This window comes from Acanthopagrus latus, chromosome 17, assembly GCF_904848185.1.
Source record: "Acanthopagrus latus isolate v.2019 chromosome 17, fAcaLat1.1, whole genome shotgun sequence".
Taxonomy (NCBI): domain Eukaryota; kingdom Metazoa; phylum Chordata; class Actinopteri; order Spariformes; family Sparidae; genus Acanthopagrus; species Acanthopagrus latus.
Window position 1 is genome coordinate 28,345,746 of NC_051055.1, and position 25,575 is coordinate 28,371,320.

Consider the following 25,575-nt stretch of genomic DNA (forward strand, 5'->3'; position numbering starts at 1 on the left):
CATTTAGCAAGACAGTGTATAAGCTGGCAGCTAGCAGTGCTTGAGAAAAGGCATTTCTTTTGTTATCAAGTATGATCCAGACCAACATGTAAGGCTTTTGTAATTATTTATTTTTACTTCAGCAAGGATAACATAATATGCAGCAGCACAATTTCAAGTTCAGTATTAAAAAGACATTTCAAAACAGCATTGGACATCAAAGCGTGTATCAAATCCTTAATATAGCTGATATATAGCTTAGCTAATTTCACACACGGTAACTGCAGATTGTTGTCGGCTGACGTTAACACAGTGGCGGGAGTTCAAGACCCAGTTTGGAACTCAGCAGTGGTGCCTGCTGGGATCCTTGTGATCAGACCGCACCTGGTAGTGTAAGCAGAAATCACTTAATTATTTGGTGAAGAAACATATTCATGTTGACCATTGTCATGTGGATGCAAGATCGCAATCCAATTGACTGTCCCTGGGATGTGTAGCAAGACGTCTGATCCATGCAGGCCACACCTTGGACCAGACTTTGCTCTGACCTATTGAGGCAACAAAACATGACCTCTGGGTATGTGATGTAGTCTGGAACCAGGGCGTTGGTGGCCAGTCCTGTGGGTTGCAGGGTGAGGCCCCCATAAATCAGAGTTGTTCAAGCATGTCCCACAAATGTTGGATCTGATTGGGATGTGGAGGATTTGAAAACTAGATCAATGCCTTGAACCTTTGTGTCAGGGTGCATCGTACTTCTGGGCAGTGTATTGTCATCAGGGAGTACCGTGGCAATGAGGAGGTTCACAAATCACGTGGTATTGTTACAAACTGATAACTAGCCTGGTTTTTAGACCAACTTCCACTCAAATAATTGCATTCAAGCAAACATAACTTCACTGTGGTAAAAGGACAATTATGTAATTGTCAAAAAGCGGACAATATCCATTGAAACAGTTTTATGAACAACTCAGAAATCATGCCATCAACATGTTGATGTTCTCAGTACACAGATCTTCAAACTCAATCTTCGTTCTGACCTCAACGTCACACCTGTTGTCACGCTATGTGGGGTCGAGGTGAAGTCTGAACAGATGAGTCTTGAGTGTTTTGTGGAAGATGGAGAGTGATTCTGCTGTCCTGACATTGGTTGGGAGTTCATTCCATCACTGAGGAGCCAAAACAGAAGAGTCACGACTTTGCTGAGCGGGTTTTGGTGGCTCTCAGTGATTGGAGGTACCAGCCGGCCAGCTGATGTAGAAGAGCAAAGCGCTATTGACGACCTTGAAGGCCAGCACCATCGTCTTGAATCGGATGCGGGCCCCAACAGGAAGCCAGTTTCACCACAAAAGAATCTACCAGACCACATTGACACCACTGTTAAACTAAATGCATGTTCAGTTGCAATGTGTTAAACCTAAGATTTGGAGAAAAAAAAAAGAAAAAGAAAAAGAAAATTGACTTTTTAATGATTTAATCGTATTTCAGCATTTATGACATTCAGAGCAGATAGTGAAAATACCTCAGAAGTTTAATGTTTCAAAATAAGAGTAAAGGACAGCATTAGAAATGTTTCATAAAAAATCCATAATATGTGTCCATGTATATAGTGTCCATAACGTGTAACCCCATAATGCACTATCACTATCTACTACTACTAATCACTATCAGATGAAGAGATACATTCACTTGCTGCACACATGTTTCTTCTGACAATATTGAATCTCAAGCTGTGATTCCAGTAGGTATGAGTACATTTAACAGCAAACTGTTACTGTTCAGCATTTCAAAGGTCTTCAGACCTAATCCAGCCTCGAGCCGTACACCTCCACCTCACACAGACTCAGGAACTCTTCTCTTCCCGGGATGACGATGTTAACGTAGCGCCCGTCCAGGCCAGGACACTGGAATTCAGCGGTAGCTCCTGCTTCAATACTTTGGATCACAGTACACCTGGCAGATAGATAATAAAGAGTAGGGGTGGGCAATCTGGTCAAAATACAATATCATGATCTATTTAATCACAATGTTTTTTCTCAATTTTTAAAAGCCCAGTAGGTGACAGTGTTGGGACCCTCACCACATGTTTCTGACAGTGAAGCGACCTGCATGTAGACCAAAGCTCAGCTGTGGCCTCCTGACACTAACAATGCCTGGTAAGCAACGGAAAGTACACCAGTATGTGCAGTAGGTGGCGCCTGATCGTCACCGTTTTAATAATTAATATAAATATTTTTTCATTTCTAATAACCACACCTGCCCTACAGTCGACACTAACAGTGGGGCCCCGTGTGAGGCGATCTTAAGCTTTATTGCATTATTTACACACAATGATTCAGAATTAATAATCCCAATACTAGTCAGACTTGAAATGGCTGATGAATTTCTCCATTTGCAAAATGACAATATAATATAGCATTAAAAATGTATTTTATCTAATCTTAGCATTGCTGCTAACAGCTCCCGTTTAATCTTATACAATACATCACCCAAAGAAAAGCCACACGAAGTAGTTCTTCCAGATTGTCATCAAACTCACTACATCATTCTATCAGTTGTGAATTCAGCAACTATTATACGTAAAGATATTTCTTTATTTGTGTGTGCTCCAGTGACGTAGGTGTATATAACCATGTAATTGCATCACTGAAGACGAATGGTAATGCTGAATGTGAACAGCCTTTTTGACACAGTGCTGCTATGGGTAAAATACAAATGTCAGTATGGTTAAATGCTGAAGTTTAAAAGTCTGTGTTGGTCTTATTTCAGCAGCATCATATTTAGTGTTGCTCCAGGACCAGTATTGCAAACGATTAACCAGAAATAAATGGTTTTACCAAAATAGTTTACCATTTTACCATCTGCTGGCATGACTAAAAATACTGATAGGAGCGGTCGTGCTGTAACTTACCTGGCGTTGCTGTTGCCATTGTTGTCAAGAGAATCTCCAATTCGGATCTCGGCTCCATTGAGGCGTTCTGGGTTTGATTTCATGTTGGTTATCTTCACGGTAAACACTTTATAGGATTTGCGCAGATCCAGTCGCCACCAGGGGCCGACGTCGTTGCTCGTGTGACTGCAGGAGCCGTCCCCCCACTTGTTGTTCTGACTTAAGTCTATGGCGTTATTCGCAAAGCCAAATTCAAACAACGACGACTGTGTGGCTTTTCCCTGGAGGGCCAGGTTCTCTCCTGCCAGGAAACAAAAAAAAAAAAAAAAACACACAAAAATTACCATTAAAGCTGGACATATATGAAAGCAACATATTCATAGTTTAAGTAAATGCTCTACTAGATCTTTATTTTTGGAATATTTAGTTAAATTATTCCTGTGAGTCTTTTATTTAATTTGTACTCATAATTCAGGATGCAGGACACAATTCTTATTGAAGTTTGTTTAATGCAAATGTAGCTTCTAAGAACGGTATGATTTTCATTTTGGTTTATACCACATTTCATAGATGAGATGACAGTTATTGCTACTGTTCACATTCATGTTATAGCTCAAATTCTCACCGGTTGGGGAACGGTACCCATAGATTTCCACTTCACAGACTGTAATGATCCTTCTTGAACCAGGTATAACCAAAGTCACGTAACGTCCCTCCACCCGATCAGTGAAAGTCTGACTGAACGTTTTAGCTCTACCGATGTCAGCAATCGTTGCAACCCTAACAGAGAGAGAAAGACAGAGAAAGCAGCCTTCTGTTAATTGGTAACATGAGGATTAAAGAAACAGGCTTGTCGAGTTGTTTTTTTTTTTTTTAATAATTTTTCAAGAACCTATCTGGGATTCCTGCAGGTACCACTAGAGGCAGCGTACGTGTCACCAGTGGTTATCATACCACAGTTTGAGAACATTGTTTCAGAAATACTAACTTTATCTAGATGTATGACATGAACAACGCGACATTCTGTTGAGGACGGTGAATCAGTTATTTGCACTGTTAAGGCCACAAACCCAGAGACTTGAAGCTTTTATGCTGTTTCCACAAATAATTTGAAAAATGGTTTTACCATCTGTTTAAAACTGTGCACTTAAAGATGTTTTCATAATATCAAAACACTGCAGAATTCATTTTTTTTAAATAATAATATTACTTTATTAATTATTCTACAGTAATTATACTATAGTTTTCTTTCTCTTAAAATACTTTAACTGTTCCAATGAGAATCTCTATTGATGAATAAGAAGCAGGAAGGAGGGAAAAATGAGCAAGATGCTCTTGACAAACAAAAGATTTTAGAAAATGCTAAAAACACTTTTGTTATTTTTCATAACAACTCACACTGGGTTTTCAAAACCATCCCTTTCCACAGAGTTGCCTATGTGGACTTCCAGTCCATTGATCCTTTCTGGACAGCAGTCGTCTCTGTTGACGATGGTGATGGAGGTGATGATGTAGGACTCCAGCAGGTCCACTCTCCACCAGGGGTTTTTCATTTCAGTCGTGTGTGAGCACGATCCAGAACCATAATTAGATTCATGGTTTCCATCGATAGCATTGTAGGCCGCCCCAAATGCGTCTCCATAACGCGCTGATTGGGTTGCTTTTCCACGCAAAGCCACATTTTCTATGAATAAGATACATAAGAGATACTTATAATCTTTATTTGTCACACGGTCTGAGCTGCAGCAGTCAATTCATCCACATGATAGAGAAGCGCTGTTTAATCGTGATGCCTAGTGTTACTTAACTCACAATATTAAGAGATTTTATAAAGAAGTCTGGGGAATTTCTCTTCCTCTTTATCTCCCTGCTGATGTCGACTGCTTTGACCTTCATTAAGCTGGTGTTCAGGTTTGCTTTGCTTTGCAATTAATACAAATAACATGAATGTCACACATTCCATCAAACTAAAACCATATCAAAAGTTCTGTGCATTTATCAGGGGAGTTATAGAGGTTTTTCTACCCAGTATTACTTGATTTGGTTCTGTGTATTGCTGTGAAAGAAAATAACTTGACTCTTTGCACTACAATTCCAGATAAATAATACATGTCAGATATTATTTAGAAATGCATTTAGTTCTGTTTTACGGTGAAGACGTCACATACTCTCAGATATACTTACGATATTTTCCAGCTGAGCACGTCTCCAGGAGGAGCAGCACCACAAAAACGCTGAAATTCATTGTTCTGGATGAGACAAAGAGTTATTAATAGACCATATCTGAAAAATATACACTTCCTTTTTTTTATACGGTTGAAATGTATGTCATTAGAATCTCAGCCCAATCAGCAGGATATAATGTTCGCACTTAACATTTCTACGTAATACAGATATACCCAGACGAGGTGGAGGGGACGATGGTGGCGTCATTACAGCCAACAAACAAATCAGCCCATCTCTGTTGGGACATTTCCAGTAGTTTTTGTGGCTACATACACAGGAAATCGGATCATCTCATCTGTGATGGTGGCGACCAAAACAGGTATTTGAAGACAAGCTGTCATGCCTCCCTAACTCTTGCCAAATCATGATAGAAAATAGAAAATTAAACTTAAACAAGCTGTAAAGAAATGTTAGTTTTTATAGCATTTAGTTTTCAAAGTTAGTAAGTCTTCAGTAAGGCTTAAAATTCAAACTATTATGGCTATTATTTACTTCCTTTTTCTGCAGCGGTAAATACAGTAGGGCTGCACAGTGGCCCAGTGGCTAGCACTGCTGCCTCACAGCTAGAAGATCGCCGGTTCGCGTCCCGGTTGGGACGCCTGGGATCTTTCTGTGTGGAGTTTGTATGTTCTCCCTGTGCAAGCGTGGGTTTTCACCGGGTACTCCGGCTTCCTCCCACAGTCCAAAAACATACTGAGGTTAATTGATCATTCTAAATTGTCCGTAGGTGTGAATGAGAGTGTGTGAGAGTGTTCGTCTCTATGTGTGGCCCTGCGATGGACTGGCGACCTGTCCAGGGTGTCCCCTGCCTTCGCCCTAAGTCAGCTGGGATAGGCTCCCCCCGCGACCCTGCAGAGGATTAAGCGGCGTACATATAATGTGTACAGATGATGGATGGATGGTAAATACAGTATATAGAATATTTAGTGTATTCACATATGTACAGTGAAGAGCAGCACAAGAGAGAAGAAGACAGACAGATACTGGTTTCTAATGGTTTCTGTCTAATAAACCTTGCATTGGATTAGTCACTGTTTCGTTGTACTATCTAACAATCAATATGTAGTAAATGTGCGTTAAATTGTGTTGATGATATAACCCGTTAGAACTCAAAGTGGTCTTATGATGAGGTCTTATGATGTCTGAAAAGGGTTTTAAAATATGTCTCAGAAGTTACTAGATTTAATTTCAGGATTCCTGCATGTACCCTGATTTAACCTCCATGTGATTTAAATAGAAAACAGTGCCAGACTTTCTCTGTGAGCTTTTGAGCAGATATGCAGATATTGTGTAAATTATGGCCACCCTTGACATTAAAATTGCAGCGCACTGCTGTACGTCCACTGAATGATCATAATGCTGACATTTTCAAAGGAAAGTTACCAAATAGACAGGAAACACATGAAAAAAACACAGTAACTGTCAATCCTGAAAATGCTTAGTTTTAATTTTTTATCTTACGCAATGCACACACTCCCGTAAACTTCTCTGTTTTCGGCCAGATTCACTATTGGGGGATTTCCACATTTCAAATGCTCCACTTCTCTGTTTTCATCTCTCTGATAACCCTTAAACACATCCAGTTCTCTCCAGTTTTATCAAAACAATACAGTCAATTAATTTAATCAGAAAGGTCCATCCCATTTCACTGGAGGATTTGGGTGAAACTTCCAGGTTTATACATCACAGCACATCCAGCAGAATAAGAAATTACTCTGCTAACTCATCAAATGGTCAGGTGAAACACTAGATACTCTCGGCAAGCCAGCGTGAGATGAGCAGTATTAACCAAGAAAATCTGCAGCTGGCTGGTCAGGGAGGACTGCAGCAGCCGACGAGTGTATTGTGTTTACTGGGGAAACTACTGGTCACAATCCCCATATGTTTATGAAAATGCTTAGAAAATGCATAGAAGCCGTAAAATTGTTAACTACATTAAAATTATTGACAGTCCTGATATGAAAATTGCAAATAGTAAAGCTATTGTAGATGTGATCACAATTTATTTCCCAGCGTTGTAAATGTGGTTGAATTATTTTCCCACCTGTGGAAAACAAAGAAAGATTATGTAAGATATGTCTGTTATGTAATTGTAATTGTTTGTGTGTTTGCTTCTTTACTTCAGACCCACAGATCTGACCTGCACATCTGAGCTATTTGTATATGTTGCTCTATTTCTACTGCTCAAACAGTCAGCAGAAAAATCTTAGATCAAGATCTACAGCAGTAGAACCGGAACAAGTACTTCCTGACAGAAGTGCATTGAATCACTGATGTAGAGACTTATTTTATAATCGGTATCTCCCCATACAGGAATGACTTCGTGCACACAAGCAAGTTGGAGCAAGAGAATAATTGAGAGTGTAATCATGATAATAAATATCATAGATAATATGTATTCATGGACATAAAGACATTCTAAAACTTGTGGAAAGAAAAAAAGACAAGACATTGAAATCTATTCTTATCTAAAAAAAAGACCTGTCTGCATGAGAAAATCAGCTATATAGTTTTCAAACTTAAGTCCTCAGTCGTAGTTACATTTCAAAATTAGGTGGAGTATTTCAAATGAAGATCATTTACTTTTTTTTCTGCAGAGGTGCATTACATTGCATCTACTTCCTGTATAAAAAATCTGGTAAAGCAAAATATTCTCAGTGAAAAGCAGAACAAGGGAAGAAGAAGATAAATAAACTGATGTACGAAGACGACATGATGCAACGGAGAAATTAAAAGTGTTACCTGGAGTCCTCACAGAGTCTGATGAGTCAATGAAAAAAGCTTCCAAACCCCTAAAAACATCAACACTTTGTGCTCTTTACGTAAATCTCTTTCTTCACTCTACAGCAGCTGAACCAATCATCTTCTCGTTATCATCTTCAGCACTGTCCTGCGACATCACAATGATTTGCTCACTTCCCTTCTTGTGAATCAGATTTTGGAGGTTATCCAAGAGGCTTCCAAGACAAATATTACACAATACACTTTCTACATTCACTTGACTACTTCACTAGGCGTTTGTGTCGTGTTTGCGGAGCTATTTAACATTTAATCTCTGTGGGAAATAATTTACTTTAAACTCCACTACATCAGTGTATTAAGTCTGATACATTATTATAAAGGATCATTCACCCAAAATTGAAAATTCAGTCATTATCCGTTGTGGATGATGTTTTGTAGTCCACAAAACATTTCTAAAGCTTCACAACAAAACAGCGTTGCAGCATTCTCCTAAACAACTGAAGCTGATAGGGACTAAAAAAAACAAAAACAACCCAAAAACAGCAAGATGTAAGAGATCCCAAATATTTTTGGAAAGGCGTTTGCGCTTGTGCGCCCACTTCAGACAGACGCTTTTATTTTAGCTGAGATAACAGCTTTTAAAAGATGTAAATAATATCTGTTCAAATAAAATTAGGATCATAATTTCAACACATTAATTGGAGGAAAATATCCAACCACATCACATCATGGTGGCTATTATTGTCTATATTGGCTGTCTTGATGTACTAGGATGCCATGTGGAGGCTTTATTCTTGACGACTGGCAGCTCGTGTGCCAATAGTTTTTTTCTGACCTTATGCTGGATTAACCCATTTTTGGCCACTAGGGTGCAAAAACACCTCAAATCATGACAAGACATGTTGAATCAAAGGAAAGACTTGAGGGGGTCACATCACAGATGTAGCCAACCAAATGCATATTTAGGCGATAATTCCCTTATTTCTTCTAAAATTTTGAATATGGAAGTAATGAGGAATCTGAAAACTTGTAGTAAACCAACTTCCATTCAAAATAGCTTCACTGTAGACGGTTATTATGCCAAGACAATTATGTGATCTTCAACAAGTTGCTCGTATCCATTGGAACAGTTTTTAGAATAAAAACTCAGCAGTTGGGTTTTACCAGCCACGGTACTATCAACGTGTTCATGTTTTCTGTACACACATATTCAAAACTCAGTCTTCATTCCGATCTCAACTTCACACCTGTAAAGTGTTCTTACTGCATCTTGCACAGTTGCGACACATTTGCGTTCCAAAAAACTGTCCGCAAACATCTGGCAAAAGACTCAAAACTGACCCTGAGTTAGTTTCGCCACAAAAGTATCTCCAAGACCCCATGTGCCTCGATGAAACCACCGTTAAACCAAACGTACTGTTTAAACTTTGAATTTGAAAAAAAAACATTTTGATTCAGACCAATAACAATACAATGGAAAAGAAAAAGTGATTTTTAATGATTTAATTGTATTTCAGTAGTGATGACATTCAGAGTTTTATCCTTATAGTGAAACCTCAGTGGTTTAATGTTTCAAAATACAAGTAAACAACAGCATTAAAAAGGTTTTATAAAAAATGTAAAAAAACATGTCAGCCCACAATACAATCACTGTCAGATGAAGAGATACATTCACTTGCTGCAGACATGTTTCTTCTGACAATATTGAATCTCAAGCTGCGATTCCAGAAAGTATGAGTACATTTAACAGCAAACTGTTACTGTTCAGCATTTCAAAGGTCTTCAGACCTAATCCAGCCTCGAGCCGTACACCTCCACCTCACACAGACTCAGGAACTCTTCTCTTCCTGGGATGACGATGTTAACGTAGCGCCCGTCCAGGCCAGGACACTGGAATTCAGCGGTAGCTCCTGCTTCAATACTTTGGATCACATCACACCTGGCAGACAAAAGCAGAGATCACTTGAATAAAAAAAGGTCATGAGGCGGTTATAAAATCATACTTCAGACTATGGGTAGGCAATCTGGTCAAAATATAATGTCATGATCTGTTAAATAACGATCTATTTTCTCAATTTTTCAATGCCCAGTAGATGATAGTGTTTGGACCTTCACCACATGGTTCTGACTGCAGAGCGACCTGCAGCAGCCTCCTTCCACTAACAAAGCTCAGTAATCAAAGGAAAAAGCACCGACATTAATATCCAGTAGGTGGCGCCTGATTGTCACAGTTTTAATGATTTGATCATCACTTTACTTTTAATAATTACTACCAATAATTATTAATTTATAATAACCACACCTGCCCTACCATGAACACCAACAATGGTGCCCCGTGTGAGGCCGGCTTTATTGCAATATTTATGCACAATAATTCAGAATTATTAATCCTAATAATAGTCACTTGAAATTGCTGATGAAATTCTCCATTTGTAAAATTGCAATATAATGATATAATGCTATATAATATAGTATTATTAAATGTTATTTTTGGCACTGCATTGCTGCTAACTTCTCCCATTTAATCTTATACATTACATCATTTCCTTTATGGCCTGCCTGCTTCTGTGTCTGTGTTGTACTTCCCAACAGCTGTTTGACTGATTGCACCATTTACAACAAATTTGCTAAATAATATAACCTTTTGACAGTTAACATGTCAGATTTTACAAATTTGATAAACAGTAACTGATAAAGGCTCCGTCTTTGATGCCCAAGGAGAAGGTCCCCAGACTCCTTTTAAAAAATGCTCAATTTTGAGACTGGTTGCATTCGGAGAAACTGTACAGACTTTGTGAAAAGCTGTCTACGACAAATTCTTGAATATTTGGGCCAACTTGAGAATTCAGCAACTGTTTTACATAAAGATATTTCTTTCTTCTATTTTCTGTCTTTGTGTGTGCTCCAGTGATTTAGGTGTTAATTTGCACATAGAGTGGGAAAGTGAGATCCGATCACAAGTAATCACGCTAAAAACGCACGTCAAGGCGCATTTAACACTGGGAGTGGTACGAAGGGCTTGAAGCTGTTCACTTGTAATTGCATCAATGGAGACGAATGGTAATGCCAAATGTGAACAGCCTTTATGACACGGTGCTGCTTTGGGTAAAATGTGAAAGTCGGCATACTTAAATGCTGAAGTTCAAAAGGCTGTGTGCTCCAGGACCAGTCTTGCAAACGATTAACCAGAAAGAAACTGTTTTACCAGGATAGTTTACCATTTTATCATCTGCTGGCTAAACATACTGATAAGAGTGCTTGTGCTGTAACCTACATGGTGTTGTTGTTGCCATTGTTGTCAATGGAATCTCCAATTCGGATCTCGGCTCCATTGAGGCGTTCTGGGTTTGATTTCATGTTGGTTATCTTCACGGAAAACACTTTATAAGATTTGCGCAGATCCAGTCGCCACCAGGGGCCGACGTCGTTGCTCGTGTGACTGCAGGAGTCGTCCCCCCACTCGCTGTTCTGACTTGAGTCGATGGCGTTATTCGCAAAGCCAAATTGAAACAATGACGACTGTGTGGCTTTTCCCTGGAGGGCCAGGTTCTCTCCTGCGAGAGGGAAAAAAAAAAACACAAAAATGACCATTAAAAGCTGAAAGCAAAATCACAACATATTCATTAAATGCACTACTAGATCTTTATTTTTGGAATGTTTAGTCACATTTTTTCTGTGACTCTGATTTAATTTGTTGTCATAATTCAGGATACAGGACGCAATTCTTTCTTAAGTTTATTTCATTGCAAATGTAGCTTCTAAGAACGATTTAACGTGAAAAACTACGATATGATTTTCATTTTGGTTTGTACCACACTTTATCGATGAGATGACAGTTACTGCTACCGTTCACATTCATGTTATAGCTCAAATTCTCACCGGTTGGGGAACGGTACCCATAGATTTCCACTTCACAGACTGTAATGATCCTTCTTGAACCAGGTATAACCAAAGTCACGTAACGTCCCTCCGCCCAATCAGTGAAAGTCTGACTGAACATTTTAGCTCTACCGATGTCAGCAATCCTTGCAACCCTAACAGAGAGAGAAAGACAGAGAAAGCAGCACGTGAATCACATTTCTGTTCACTTCTGTTAAAAGGTAAGGTAAGGATTAAATAAACAAATGTGTTACTGAGATGTAATTTAGAATTAGTTTTCTTTCCTGTAATATTGTGCTTCAGCCTGATGCTTAGTCACATTCATACACATCACACATGATTAGTTATGAGCTGAATTCAAACTGTGATAACAAAAAAGTTGATAAAATAAATGGTTCAAAAGAATCCAAGCCAATAAGGCTAAACAATAAGTCAAGCTATGCTACTGTACTTTAATGTTGATCATAAAGGTGGTACATGGAGAGCCTAATATTTTATGAGGTGTTACAGGGTTCAAAAGTTTGGAGAACATGCGGAAAAATGTAACTTTCATATTAACTCACACTGGGTTTTCAAAACCATCCCTTTCCACAGAGTTGCCTATGTGGACTTCCAGTCCATTGATCCGTTCTTTACAGCAGTCGTCTCTGTTGACGATGGTGATGGAGGTGATGATGTAGGACTCCAGCAGGTCCACTCTCCACCAGGGGTTTCTCATTTCAGTCGTGTGTGAGCACGATCCAGCACGGTTATCAGATTCACGGTTTCCATCGATTGCATTGTAGGCCGCCCCAAAATCATTTCCGTAACGTGCCGATTGGGTCGCCACTCCGCGCAAGGCCACATTTTCTATGAATGAGATACATAACAAATACTTAACATGTTTATTGCACCCTAATAATTAATAATTAATAATTAATAACAGATGGTGTGTCATCAATGCAACCTAGTGAATGACGTAATTATGCTTTTACGCGAAGGTTTGACTCATATACATTCACAAAAAAAGCCTCGGTTGCATTTTGGCGAGAGTTTCGCTTTAAGTTTCTCCAAACTCAACAACTCACAATATTAATAGATTTTATAAAGAAGTCTGGAGAATTTCCCTTCCTCTTTATACTTTATTTCCCTGCTGATGTTGACTGTAGTTGATGTGAGCTGGTGTTCACATTTGCTTTGCTTCGCTGATTCTTTGCACTACAACTCCAGATTTATAATATACATAACATCAAAAAATTAAACAGCCAGAAAGTTGTTTAGAAATGCACGTGACTGCATTTAATGATGTCACATACTCTCAGATCATACTCACGATATTTTCCAGCTGAGCATGTCCCCAGGAGGAGCAGCACCATGAAAACACTGAAATTCATCATTCTGGATGAGACAAATAAGAGTCATTAATAGACCATATCTGAAAAATGTACACTTCCTTTTCCTTTTTACTGTTGAAATGTATGTCATTAGAATCTCAGCCCAGTTAGCAGGATATAATGTTAGCACATAACACTTCCAAATAATACAGATTCACCCAAGGTTGACAGTTATTAGTGTAGATCGGTAGGTTGAGGGGACGATGGTGGTGTAATTACAGCCAAATGGGCAACTGCAGTTCATTTCTGTTGAGACATTTCCAGTGGATTTTGTGGCTTTATTCTCAGGAAATTAGATCATCTCATCTGTGATTGTGGTGTCCAAAACAGGTATTTAAAGCCAAATTGTTGTGAATTCCAAACTCTCACAAAGTGGTGTTATCAGCCTAAACCTAAATAGGGTACAGAGTTGTTACAGAACAGAAATGGGAGAAGAAACCTAAACAAAATGTAAAGAAATGTTTGGTTTCACAGACAAATTGATGTACTAAGGCAGTCTGATGCAAAAGAGAACTTAAATGTGTTACCTGGAGTTGATTCTGATGATTCAGTGAAAAAAAGCTTCCAAACCCCTAAAAACATCAACACTTTGTGCTCTTTACGTAAATCTCTTTCTTCACTCTACAGCAGATGAACCAATCATCTTTTCACTTTCATCCTCAGCACTGTCCTTTGACATCGCAATGGTTTACTCACTTCCCTTCTTGTGAATCAGATTTGGGAGGTTTTCCAAGTAGCTGCCAAGAAGTAAGACAGACATTACAAAATAAACTGTCTAAATTAACTTGATAAAATCGTCATGATAAAGACTAATGACTAAGGTGTTTGTGTTGTGTTTGCAGTGCTGTTTAACATCTCAGCTGGAAATATTTTACTTTTCTCTGCACTTTATTTGTCTCTTTACGATTGTACATACAATACATGTGCTCAACTCAGAAAGTAAGATACACACAGACTGGATGATCTGTTCATGCAATGTCATTATCCATGCCAGATTAAAGTTGTTTGACGTTTCGTAGCCCGCAAAACATTTCTGGAGCTTCACAATAAAACAACATTGCCGACTTCTCCAAAACAACTGAAGTTGATAGGGACTCGAGTAACACGGCTCTGAACAGCTTGTCCGGCTCAATCCAAGTCTCCAGAAGACCGAAATCCAATATATGTTTGAAAAGACGGTTGTGAGCTTGTGCACCCACTTCAGATGAGTCACTTCCTAACACTTTTAACTTAACGGCTACAGTGAAGATTGCTGAAAACTCAGTAACTCACACCAAAGCAATCTAGAAAGATAAATAGCACCACAAGCATGTACTTTTGAGTTTAGGGTGAACTGTCCCTTTAACCACAGCATTTCTCTAAGTGCTTTGAGCAGATGTGCAGTTGTTGGTACAAATGGTGGCCGTCCTCGACAATAAAACTGCATTGCACCACCGTTCATCCAGTGAGTTATCATAATTCTGACCTTGTTCCATGGAAAGTTACCAAATGGACAGGAAAAAACTTGACGCAACACGTACAAACTTGTTTCTTGTCAGATTCACTTGAATTTTTGGTGTTTCCACATTTCAAATGCTCCACTTCTCTATTTTCTCTCTCTAATAACCCACAGACACACCCTTCTCTCTACAAATGTTTCACTATCTGTATGAATATTAAGATGTTCTGGCATTGAATACATGTTCATATATTCCTCTTTTTATGAGCCATTATAGGACAGGATGTGTGAATGTAACTTTGGTAAAGAGGAAGCGATAACTCACTCAGCAGGTAATTATTAGAGTATTATTATTGCCTCTGCCAAGAGGGTTATGTTTTCACACATGTCCAGATTTTTGGTTGTTGGTTGGTTTACCTACAAGGTAACATACAAACTACAGCTAGTTTACTCCCTCGAAAGAACATGTGAGATGGTCAAATAGCTCCGGAAAGCCCCACAGCTTTCTGGCGTCAGAAGTTGAGGGCTGTGTCTGACCATTACAGTAACTTTCCGAAGCAAACAGTTCACTTTATGCTGTGGAGGTGGGAAAAAAAACAAAGCAGTCTAATGTTCAGTATATTGTGCACTGAGTGGTGGTTGGCCAGAGCTATATTTGAGGTGTCGCTAACATTGTTTTAACAAGCAGACCACAGTTTGCAGTTTAGTGCCCAGGACTAAACCCCAGAACTATGGAAGCCCTAAATGGTCATGGGTCGAATATGTTATTTTCTCTGTTTTCCCGATATGAGTTAATTTATTTATTTATTTTGAGATAACAAGTTATTTATGTCATTATCACGGAATTAAAAAGTTCTTATCCTGAGATAAAGATAAATAAATCCACTATCACAACGAAAAAACAAAAGGTTGTCCCTCATATCGTAATGTTTTGTATTGTAATGTATGTAGTGTTATGTGATTTATTTGATCAGCATTTTATTTCCAGCATATGTGGCATCTTGACAAGTGCAGCAGCTGATTTAGGATGAAAATGTCAGACCCTTTAATGGCAAAAGTTCATAAAAAGTTCATATGATTTGCTACACAGAGCAATGTGTGTCTGTTAAGGTCCACATTCAGGAATTTTATGAAGTAGTTCTCTCATGTTCAGTTATCTCAGGAAAACATCATCTGTTATTCCGTGAAAATGTACAGCAAGCTTGAGATAAAAAGAAGAACATGGAACTAAGGTAGGTAGTTATAAAATGTCAAAGGTGGAAAAGAATGAGAACCATGAAGATGAAGAATATAATTCAATATTTATCCATAAAGTTACAGTGATGATAATGGAATGTAAGAGAGAGAAACATCTCACAACAACAGAAATACTCACACACACATATACCATCACAACATTGTGGTCATGTAAGTTTAATGAAATGCACACATTGATACATAAAAACATCTTTCTAAGCCTTGTAACACAGATATTTTGACATGCGACATAAAGAAAAGGAGAGATCATCTAACATGTGCCATTCTCTCCATATATAAACAATATTCTTCTCGATTGAAAGCTGTTTGTGATCAATAACATGACATAATAACATTTGAATGTCAAACTTCTTGCTTCTAAAGTATTTTTTTTCACACTCAAATATAATTTTTATTCACACTTTTTTTGTGACCTGGAAAACCAATAACGATGATGATATTCCAACTGTCCAGTCAAACCTGTTATTTGCTGTTCAGTGACGACTTTTATCATCTTACACAGAATCAACATTTATCAACTTTAATATTCAGGAAGATAATGAGCCTTAATTTACGTGAGGGTTGGAGATACTGTACAGGAGGGATGCATGAATCCATGTGACGTGAATCTGTTTATCAGCTAACATTTGAAATATAAAATGTCATTGTTATGAAAAAAAAAAAAGTGATGCTCATGAACATGAGCCTGTACACGAACATCAGATAAACATCATTGTTATGAATTGTGAACTTCCTCAGACCTAATCCAGTCTGGAGCCATAGACCTCCACCTCACACAGGATCAGGTACTCAGCTCTTCCAGGGATGACTATGGTCACATAGCGGCCGTCCATCCCGCCACACTGGAAGTTTTGGGTCAAACCTCCAGGGATGCTTGAGATCAACGCACACCTGGCAGGAGAAGAAATCACTCTATTAACTCATCAAATGGTCAGGTAAAGGCAGATGGAATGCCACATTTAGTGACTGAATGTTATCAATAACGCCTTTTAATTATAGTTGAATTATCATGAGCAATTTAACTGTAAACTACCTGGGATTGTTGATGCCGTTGTTGTCAAGAGAATCTCCAATCCGGATCTCAGCTCCATTAAGTCTTTGGGGGGATTCTTGGCGGTTGGTGACGCTGACAGAAAACACTTTGTGTGTTTTGCCCAAGTCCAGCCTCCACCAGGCGTTGAAGTTGTGGCCTGTGTGAGTACACGAACCCTGACTCCAGGCGCTGGCCCGATTCCCATCGATGGCATTATTTGCAATGCCTGTAGAATGAAGTGTGGACTGCGTGGCTTTTCCTTGGAGTGCCAGGTTGTCTCCTGCACAAAGGGCACAATTTCAAACATCAGCACTGAGAGTTTTCATTGATGCAAAGTGTACTGAACTTGTATTTTTCTTGTAATTGTGATGTTGTTTAGGCTGTACCCATGAAAAATATTCAGCTTTTTTCCAAAATTGCATAATTATGATGACATGTCAATTTTTTACATGTCAGGTTTCAGCTGAAAAACAGTCAAATGTTTGTGCAGAATTGTAAGGGATTGGTGATCACAACTTTCTGGAGGGACAATACATTGTTGCCCTTTTTCCAGTAGTGAGAAGAAAGTGGAGTTGTTATTTGACGTTTTCAGACCGGAGGGAGCTTTTCACAATTCCAGGAACGCCCCCCCTTCTATTGTATTCGCACCACAGGAGCTCTGAACCATCGTAGTTCTTAGAACTCCATTTTGATGGATTTTTTTTTAGGTCCAACGTTAGAATAACTTTAGAATACTTTCTCAGCACCAGATGAACTATGAGTGACGTAAGTATGTGAATTGGTTGATCTAAGGATACTGTGCAGGCAGCTGCCATTTAAAAAAAAAAAAAAAAACAGTCAGTACTGCGAGCAACACTCAACACAAAAAGAGACTTCAGTGCTCTTATCCCCCCAACAAAAACATACACTTTGCAAAGGGATATATTAGCTTCAGGAAGTGCATTTTGATCATTTTCTTCATGTGATCAAACCTTTGGGGTGACCACAGCTGTTTGGAAAATGAGGCTGTGGCATCACTGAGAAAACCACATCTTGGCTTTGGCCTAATATTTTGTTCTCACCAGTTGGGGCACGGTAGCCATAGACTTCCACTTCGCAGAGCATAAGGACCTTTCTTGAACCAGGCAAAGACACAATCACGTAACGTCCCTCAACACGACTGGTTAAAGTGATTTTCAATGATCTGCCTGCTGGGATATGGGGAATTACAGCAACCCTGAGAGAGAGAGAGAGGAAACAGTGGATGAATTTATTCAATACTGCAGTATTTGAAGGTATAAAGCAATGTAAAGAAATAATACCAACACTACCAACTAACTCCATGTGTCATTAAATAAAAACATCAGTCATTCAGTCGCATATAAAGGAAATCAGTGGTATGGCACATCTATGTAGGGTCGTCTTTAAGCTAATAGAGTATATGATATGATGCATCGTGATCAGGGTGGAGAGGTGGGGGGCCTGCAGCAACATGAAAATTAGACTCTCCTCCGACCATCTCTCAAACATCACCAGCAGCAAAGTATTTTAAAATGGGAATCGCTGGCCTTAAAACTTCTGACTTCAAGGCAAGAACCAATCAGCTCCCTTGACAACCGTCACTCACGCAATTAACTAAACACATATGCAACCAATCACAGATATGCTAATATGTTTACTAACAAGTCATCAGTCACATTCTCTTACACTGGGTTTGTGACACCATCGTCTTGTAAAGAGTTGCCGATGTGAATCTCTGCTCCATTGATCCTTTCTGCACAGCAGTCTCCTCTGTTGGTGATGATGATGGAGGTGACGATGTAGGACTCCAGCAGGTCCACTCTCCACCAGGGGTTGGTCTCTTCAGCAGTATGGGTGCATGATCCAGCATGATAATTAGATTCACGGTGTCCATCTATGGCATTGCTGGCAGATCCAATTGGGTGTCCTCTGGACGACTGACTTGCTTTTCCACGCAATGCCACATTTGCTATGAAGAAAGTTAAAGATACATCAGATATAATTAGACAGTTGAAATACCTCTAAATGTACGAGGCAGAAAAGTTGCTGAATTATCAAACCTGCGACATCTGATTTTTTTTTGTTGTTGTTGTTTGTTTTTTTGGCTACTTTGGTGGCAGCACAAGCAACATGTGGACACACCATCTTTCAAGTTGATATGACAAACTGTTAGAAAACAGTTTCCAGCAGTTGCAGAGCACCTTTAGCATTCATTTGGAGTTTGGCGTTTTTGAATCTGAGTCCAAGTCTTTAAGCTCTGTTTTGGTCTCTACTAACTCTACTAAGCTCAAACAATAAAGCTGTACATACACACACGTATTAAATTTACTCCTCCCCACTCCACTTCAGCACTCCAAGACACGCGCTCTCTCTCTCACACAGAGTTTCTTCTAGCATTTTCTTTTTCTTTGTGAGGATCAGGCAAAATGCCCTCATAAGTAAAATGTCCTCACAAGAAAGGTGGGATGTTAAGGGTTAGTCCACACAAGTATAGCAATACAAACACACACACACACACACACACACTGCACAATGACGGCCATACTGCAAAACAGGTTGATCTCCTTGACTGAATTGCAAAAACAACTTTTTTGATTTTGACCAATCATGTGATGACCTTACAGTGAATTTTTGGGTTAGCAGTTGAAATTGAAGACCATGCAGATGTCTGCTGTTCTTAGATAATTGTGGAAATAAATCTACTCAGTTCACTCAAGCAACTTTAATATTTATTATCACTCCACATTTTTTTTCCTATTATTTCTCCATTTGATCGAACCAGAATTATTTACTGTAAGAGCAAATCCCTTCCAGACATCCGCTTTGAATAATAATGCATATTTTCATTTTTATTTTATTTTTTTTCAGTTGAGTGCACCAGCACTCATTTTAGATGATCACAATGATACATTTAAACTTCACACATTATGTAAATGATTTTAAACAGGAATAAAGCCAGGAATGCATGTTTTTCTTCATTTAAATGACATGTGATTTGCAATAATGTCACTTGTTTAAAACGTAACCTGCTAAATCTCAGGCGCACCAGTTCGACCAAAGAAACGCTGTTTACTCACATTTGACAGAATTTTGTGTGACCAAAATAGTTGCACACCAGAGCCCTGCATTCACTCGTTCTGCCTCGCTGAAGCATCCAGAACTTGTGTCTAAAACATTTCATGCCCAATACTCATACTTGACTAAAAGCTCTTTAACAGCATACATGCCCTAGAGTTTCTACATCACACTTGTGTAAGTTTAAGAAAGAAATCACAGATACAGTCACATCATACTTACGATAGGCGTTCACCGAGCAAGTCCCCAGAAGCAGCTGCAAAAGCAGAACTGAACTGTGTTTCATTGTTCTGGTTCAGATGGAAAAGAAAGTCATTAACAGATGTTAACTGAACAAATTAGACGCATTAGAACTGTAATAACAGTGTTAAATGTCATTGTACAGCAAGCAGACAAGCACATACCCTGACTTGAAGGATAAGCTTAGACGATATGGAGTTTACGTGGTGATGAATGTGATTTGATGTGAAACACACGGGGATATTTATGTGTACGTTATCATCTAATGTTCTGTCGTTTGTTGATGATTTACCACATTTGACCTCATCTTTTCCCTTATAAGGCTCATATCCAGTCAGGTCAAGCAGCATTTGATGTTTCCTCCTCCAGCACATTTCATTCTACTCGTGTCCCGGTGTTAATCTATATCATAGCTTCTAAACTCGAACTGAACTGTGAGCTTTGAAACTGCAGTCAAACAGTCGGTACTTTATTGCCACATTAACAAGGCCATCTGACAAGGATTCATTGTTGTGTGAGCAACAACAGGGGACGGGACAACACGTGTGAAAGATAAAGCATAGATGCAAGAATGCAAGAGCAGCATTCTGGCACCAAGAGGTTAAAAAAACTTAATACAAAGAGGAATTCTGCATTTTGTTGTTTTCCGTATGCTTGGATAGAATTTTCTGGCCCAACATCTGATTTTTACGCTCAGAGAGGAATTGAGTTATGCACATTTTTGTCTAACGGCTTCAGAAAACAGAAAACCAAAGATTTATTTGTTGTTTTTGTTTTCAGGGACAATGCAGGTTATTCATTATTTATTCTTGTGACCCCTCAAATGGTCAAAAGTCAGCCTTTCTCTCTTTTTAAAATTTGCCACAACGTGGTTTTTTTTTCCCAGTCCAATTGATATTAAGATAAGTAAATTCAAATATTTGATGCTTTGGCTCTGAAGCTGTAATCTGCTCAATTCAGAAAATTATTTCAATGAAATGTACAATATTTTCCCAATGTAGTGAAGCGGAAGTATAACGCAGTATAAAATGGAAACGGTCAAGTAAAGTACAAGTACTTCAAAATTGTACTAAAGTGCAGTACTTGAATATATGTTATATTCCATCACTGATGGTAAGAGTCACACAAAGTGAAGCTAATCGAATGACCTCTCGGTTTTACCTGACTCATTAGAAACAACATATAAGAATAAGCATATTTCTCTGAATATCAAACTCTTCATTGTTAGCAAGCAGTAAATACACTCTGTACTGTTTATAAAATATTAATATCAACAACAGCAGAACAATTTAGGGAGATAACTTTTTACCAACTGGTTTTATAGTACTGTTAATTTCAACAAACCTGACATGATAATCTGTACTCAGCATCCAAATAGTTATCAATGAGGAAGACAAACATCACACAATACACATCATAGTAATAAAGTGACTAAGGTACTTGTACTTCCATTGTTAAAGTAAAAGTTTTTGCCATGCCAATTGATAGTCGGAAATATTTTACTTTTTATTCCACAACATATCTATGTATAGGATTTTACATGCAACTCATGTGATCAACTTATTAAGTACGAAACATTGGTATAGACTAATGGACTCTCTTCCAGAAATGAAAATTCAGTCATTTGTCATGCAGATGGACTGTCAGGTGAAGTTTCATAGTCCACAAAACATTTCTGGAACTTCACAACAAAACAGCGCTGCAGCATTTTCCTGAACAGCTGAAGCAGATGGGGACTTGTTTTAAAACATGAAAAAAGGAAAATGGCCCCATACAATTAAAGTCCGCCACAGCCCCGAAATTTCAAATATTTTTTTAAAAGACGTTGTACACCAACTTCAGACGGTGTTCGTTTGAAAGCTTTTACCATAGCAGCTACAGTGAAGTTTGTAGCTTGAAAAGGGACATCAAGAACAGCTTTTCAAAAGAGAAACTGGGATCTCAGGGCTTTCAGTGACTTGACTATGGCCCATTTAAGGTTTCTCCATTTCTAAAGGGGTTTAACGCCCACTTAAGGAGCCGTTCACTGACTGCAGGCGTGCCAACATTAAGCTGTGGTAAACTTGGCTGTCAAAGACTGGACACACTTCAGCTTTTATATTTCATTTTTGACCAGGTGTTTTTACTCATACTAGACATGTTGCCCTGACTTGTTAAAGGGCTGACGTCTCGCTCTTTCTCTTCCCGTCTATACTGCAAAGATGAAGTATACAAAGTTTAGCCAAGTTTGATTTATTGTGAATTGGTACTCTGCAGTATCAATATAATTCAATCTTTACCCATAAAGTTACAGAGTGATGATAATGGAATGTAAGAGAGAGAGAAACATCTCACAACAACAGAAATACTCACACACACACACACCGTCACAACATTATAGTCATGTAGATTAAATGAAAAACACATATTGGTACCTAAAAACATATTACTAAGCCTTGTAACACATATTTTACATAGCTTTGTACGTATACATATATACATACATTACACATTTAGATATTTTGACATGTGACATAAAGAAAAGGAAGATCATCTAACATGTGCCATTCTCTCCATATATAAACAATATCTGGTTTTCCATTGAAACAATAGTGAGAATGCTTCTCGAATGACAGGTATTCGTGATCGATAACAAGACATGATGAATATCAAATTTCTAAAATCATTTTTTTCACACTCAAATCTAATTTTTATTCACACTTTTTTTGCGACCTGGAAAACCAATAATGATGATGATATTCCAACTGTCCAGGCAAACCTGTTATTTGCCGTTCAGTGACGACTTTTATCATCTTACACAGAATCAACATTTATCAACATTAATATTAAGGAAGATGATACGCCTGAATTTACGTGAGGCTAAAGCTAAACATCTGCAATATAAACTGTCATTGTTATAAAAAATTGATGCTCACGAACATGAGCCTGTACACGAACATCAGATAAACATCATTGTTATGAATTATGAACTTCCTCAGACCTAATCCAGTCTGGAGCCGTAGACCTCCACCTCACACAGGCTCAGGTACTCAGTTCTTCCAGGGATGACTATGGTCACATAGCGGCCGTCCATCCCGCCACACTGGAAGTTTTGGGTCAAACCTCCAGGGATGCTTGAGATCAACGCACACCTGGCAGGAGAAGAAATCACTCTATTAACTCATCATATAGTCAGGTAAAGGCAGATGGAATGCCACATTTAGTGACTGAATGTTATCAATAACGCCTTTAAATTATAGTTGAATTATCATGAGCAAGTTAACTGTAAACTACCTGGGATTGTTGATGCCGTTGTTGTCAAGAGAATCTCCAATCCGGATCTCAGCTCCATTAAGTCTTTGGGGGGATTCTTGGCGGTTGGTGACGCTGACAGAAAACACTTTGTGTGTTTTGCCCAAGTCCAGCCTCCACCAGGCGTTGAAGTTGTGGCCTGTGTGAGTACACGAACCCTGACTCCAGGCGCTGGCCCGATTCCCATCGATGGCATTATTTGCAATGCCTGTAGAATGAAGTGTGGACTGCGTGGCTTTTCCTTGGAGTGCCAGGTTGTCTCCTGCACAAAGGGCACAATTTCATACATCAGCACTGAGAGTTTTCATTGATGCAAAGGGTCCCCAGTCTTTTAATTTAATTCTCACCAGTTGGGGCACGGTAACCATAGACTTCCACTTCGCAGAGCGTAAGGACCCTTCCTGAACCAGGCAAAGACACAATCACATAACGTCCCTCCACACGACTGCTTAGAGTGATTTTCAATGATCTGCCTGCTGGGATATTGGAAATTACAGCAACCCTAGGATAGAGAGAGAGAGAAAACAATGGACGAATTTGTTCAATACTGCAGTATTTGAGGGTACAAAGCAATGTAAAGAAATAATACCAGCACTACCAACAAACTGCACGTCATCACATTAAAAGCTTCAGTCATTTAGTCACATATAAAGGAAATCAGTGGTATCGCACATCTCTGTAGGATCGTCTTTAAGCTAGTAGAACATATGATGAGATGCATTGTTTACTAATAAGTCACATTCTCTTACACTCGGTTTGAGGCACCATTGTCTTTTAAAGAGTTGCCGATGTGAATCTCTGCTCCGTTGATTCTTTCTGCACAGCAGTCTCCTCTGTTGGTGATGGTGATGGAGGTGATGATGTAGGACTCCAGCAGGTCCACTCTCCACCAGGGGTTGGTCTGTGCGTTAGTATGGGTGCATGATCCGGCATGATAATCAGATTCACGGTTTCCATCTATAGCATTGTAGGCAGCTCCAAAAACTGCAAACTCTCCGCTGTAGCGTTGTGACTGAGTTGCTTTGCCACGCAAAGCCACATTTTCTGTCAAAGAAATACATATGATCATTTTTGGTTTGTATTATACCTGAACCTGACCATCTTAGTAAACACATAGTGATCCTACAAGGAATTGTTGAGTTTGGGGTTGAAGCTGAAGGAGAAGCATACAGCTCTTAAAGGTCAGCTTAGTAACAAAATGGATTTTTGAGTTTCATTACCAACCTGCCAAATACTGACACATAGGATTTGGTTTGGAATGAGAATCAAAAATCAACTTTCTTACAAAGTTGACCTTGAGCTAAAACTGTAAACACATCTACTCAGTACAACATTTCTTTAATATTTCCTAACGAAGCTCACAGCTTCAGTCAGATCATACTTACGATAGGTGCTCGCCCAGCATGTCCCCAGCAGCAGCTGCAAAATCAGAACTGAACTGGGTTTCATTGTTCTGGTTGAGATGGAAAAACAAGTCAGATAATAAGTAATAAATAATATCCACACTGTATATTTAATATTAAACATGACTGTTCAAATAAAACCACATACCTGGTCTGGAAAGACAAACTCAGAAGAAGTTGAGAAGCTGAGGTTTCTGCTGTGTTGATGGGTGTGATTTGATGTGGACCACATGGGGGATATTTATGTGTGGATCTTATCATGGCACATGTAGGTGTTGTTATCGATGATTTACAACAGCTGACTGTTTTTGTTTGTTTTTTTAGATAAGACTCATTACAGCTCTATGGCAGGTCAGGGTTCAGCAACTTATAAGATGTTATAAAAATTGTTTCTTTGATTTTGTCTGGTGCTGGCTCTGTATCCAAGACATCAACAACTAAACATGAATTGTAGTGTGCTTGTTAAAAGATCAAAACATACAACCCTGATGACAGGACACAGAACAACACATGTGGAAGCAAACAACACAGTACACAGAAATGAATTCCCCTGAGAAAGTGTGAAGTTAATCAAATATGTAGTAGTACTTTAAGTAAAGGAATATCCAGCTGCTTTATATATGTGTTTTCAAAATCATCATCACTGAATAAGCTAAATTATGTCAACTGTGTCACGTGCACTTGCTGTTGGTTATAAATTTCCATAGAAATGCAGCTTTACTTCCTGGTCAGATAAACAAAGACAGAAGAGG

At 38.8% G+C, this 25,575-nt stretch overlaps 4 protein-coding genes across 4 annotated transcripts; all 4 read right to left on the bottom strand.

Moving 5' to 3' along the window:
• Positions 1 to 89: 89 nt before the first annotated feature.
• On the bottom strand, positions 90 to 7,983 carry LOC119005799 (fucolectin-7-like). The gene is made up of 6 exons (XM_037073766.1): positions 7,835 to 7,983; positions 5,051 to 5,115; positions 4,265 to 4,550; positions 3,492 to 3,646; positions 2,888 to 3,167; positions 90 to 1,929 (listed from the first exon to the last, which is right to left on the bottom strand). The coding sequence occupies exons 2-6, from the start codon at positions 5,109 to 5,111 to the stop codon at positions 1,779 to 1,781; spliced, it is 933 nt and encodes a 310-aa protein (XP_036929661.1). The 5' UTR covers positions 5,112 to 5,115; positions 7,835 to 7,983; the 3' UTR covers positions 90 to 1,778.
• Positions 7,984 to 9,322: 1,339 nt separating this feature from the next.
• Positions 9,323 to 13,773, bottom strand: LOC119005797 (fucolectin-1-like). The gene is made up of 6 exons (XM_037073764.1): positions 13,614 to 13,773; positions 13,026 to 13,090; positions 12,277 to 12,562; positions 11,714 to 11,868; positions 11,109 to 11,388; positions 9,323 to 9,773 (listed from the first exon to the last, which is right to left on the bottom strand). Exons 2-6 carry the CDS (start codon positions 13,087 to 13,089, stop codon positions 9,623 to 9,625), a joined length of 936 nt encoding a protein of 311 aa, XP_036929659.1. The 5' UTR covers position 13,090; positions 13,614 to 13,773; the 3' UTR covers positions 9,323 to 9,622.
• Positions 13,774 to 16,433: 2,660 nt separating this feature from the next.
• On the bottom strand, positions 16,434 to 20,377 carry LOC119005798 (fucolectin-1-like). The gene is made up of 6 exons (XM_037073765.1): positions 20,294 to 20,377; positions 20,112 to 20,179; positions 18,501 to 18,783; positions 17,876 to 18,030; positions 16,815 to 17,094; positions 16,434 to 16,672 (listed from the first exon to the last, which is right to left on the bottom strand). The coding sequence occupies exons 2-6, from the start codon at positions 20,173 to 20,175 to the stop codon at positions 16,522 to 16,524; spliced, it is 933 nt and encodes a 310-aa protein (XP_036929660.1). The 5' UTR covers positions 20,176 to 20,179; positions 20,294 to 20,377; the 3' UTR covers positions 16,434 to 16,521.
• Positions 20,378 to 22,345: 1,968 nt separating this feature from the next.
• LOC119005795 lies at positions 22,346 to 25,099 on the bottom strand. The gene is made up of 6 exons (XM_037073762.1): positions 24,972 to 25,099; positions 24,806 to 24,873; positions 24,170 to 24,464; positions 23,768 to 23,922; positions 23,403 to 23,682; positions 22,346 to 23,260 (listed from the first exon to the last, which is right to left on the bottom strand). Exons 1-6 carry the CDS (start codon positions 25,082 to 25,084, stop codon positions 23,110 to 23,112), a joined length of 1,062 nt encoding a protein of 353 aa, XP_036929657.1. The 5' UTR covers positions 25,085 to 25,099; the 3' UTR covers positions 22,346 to 23,109.
• Positions 25,100 to 25,575: the final 476 nt, after the last annotated feature.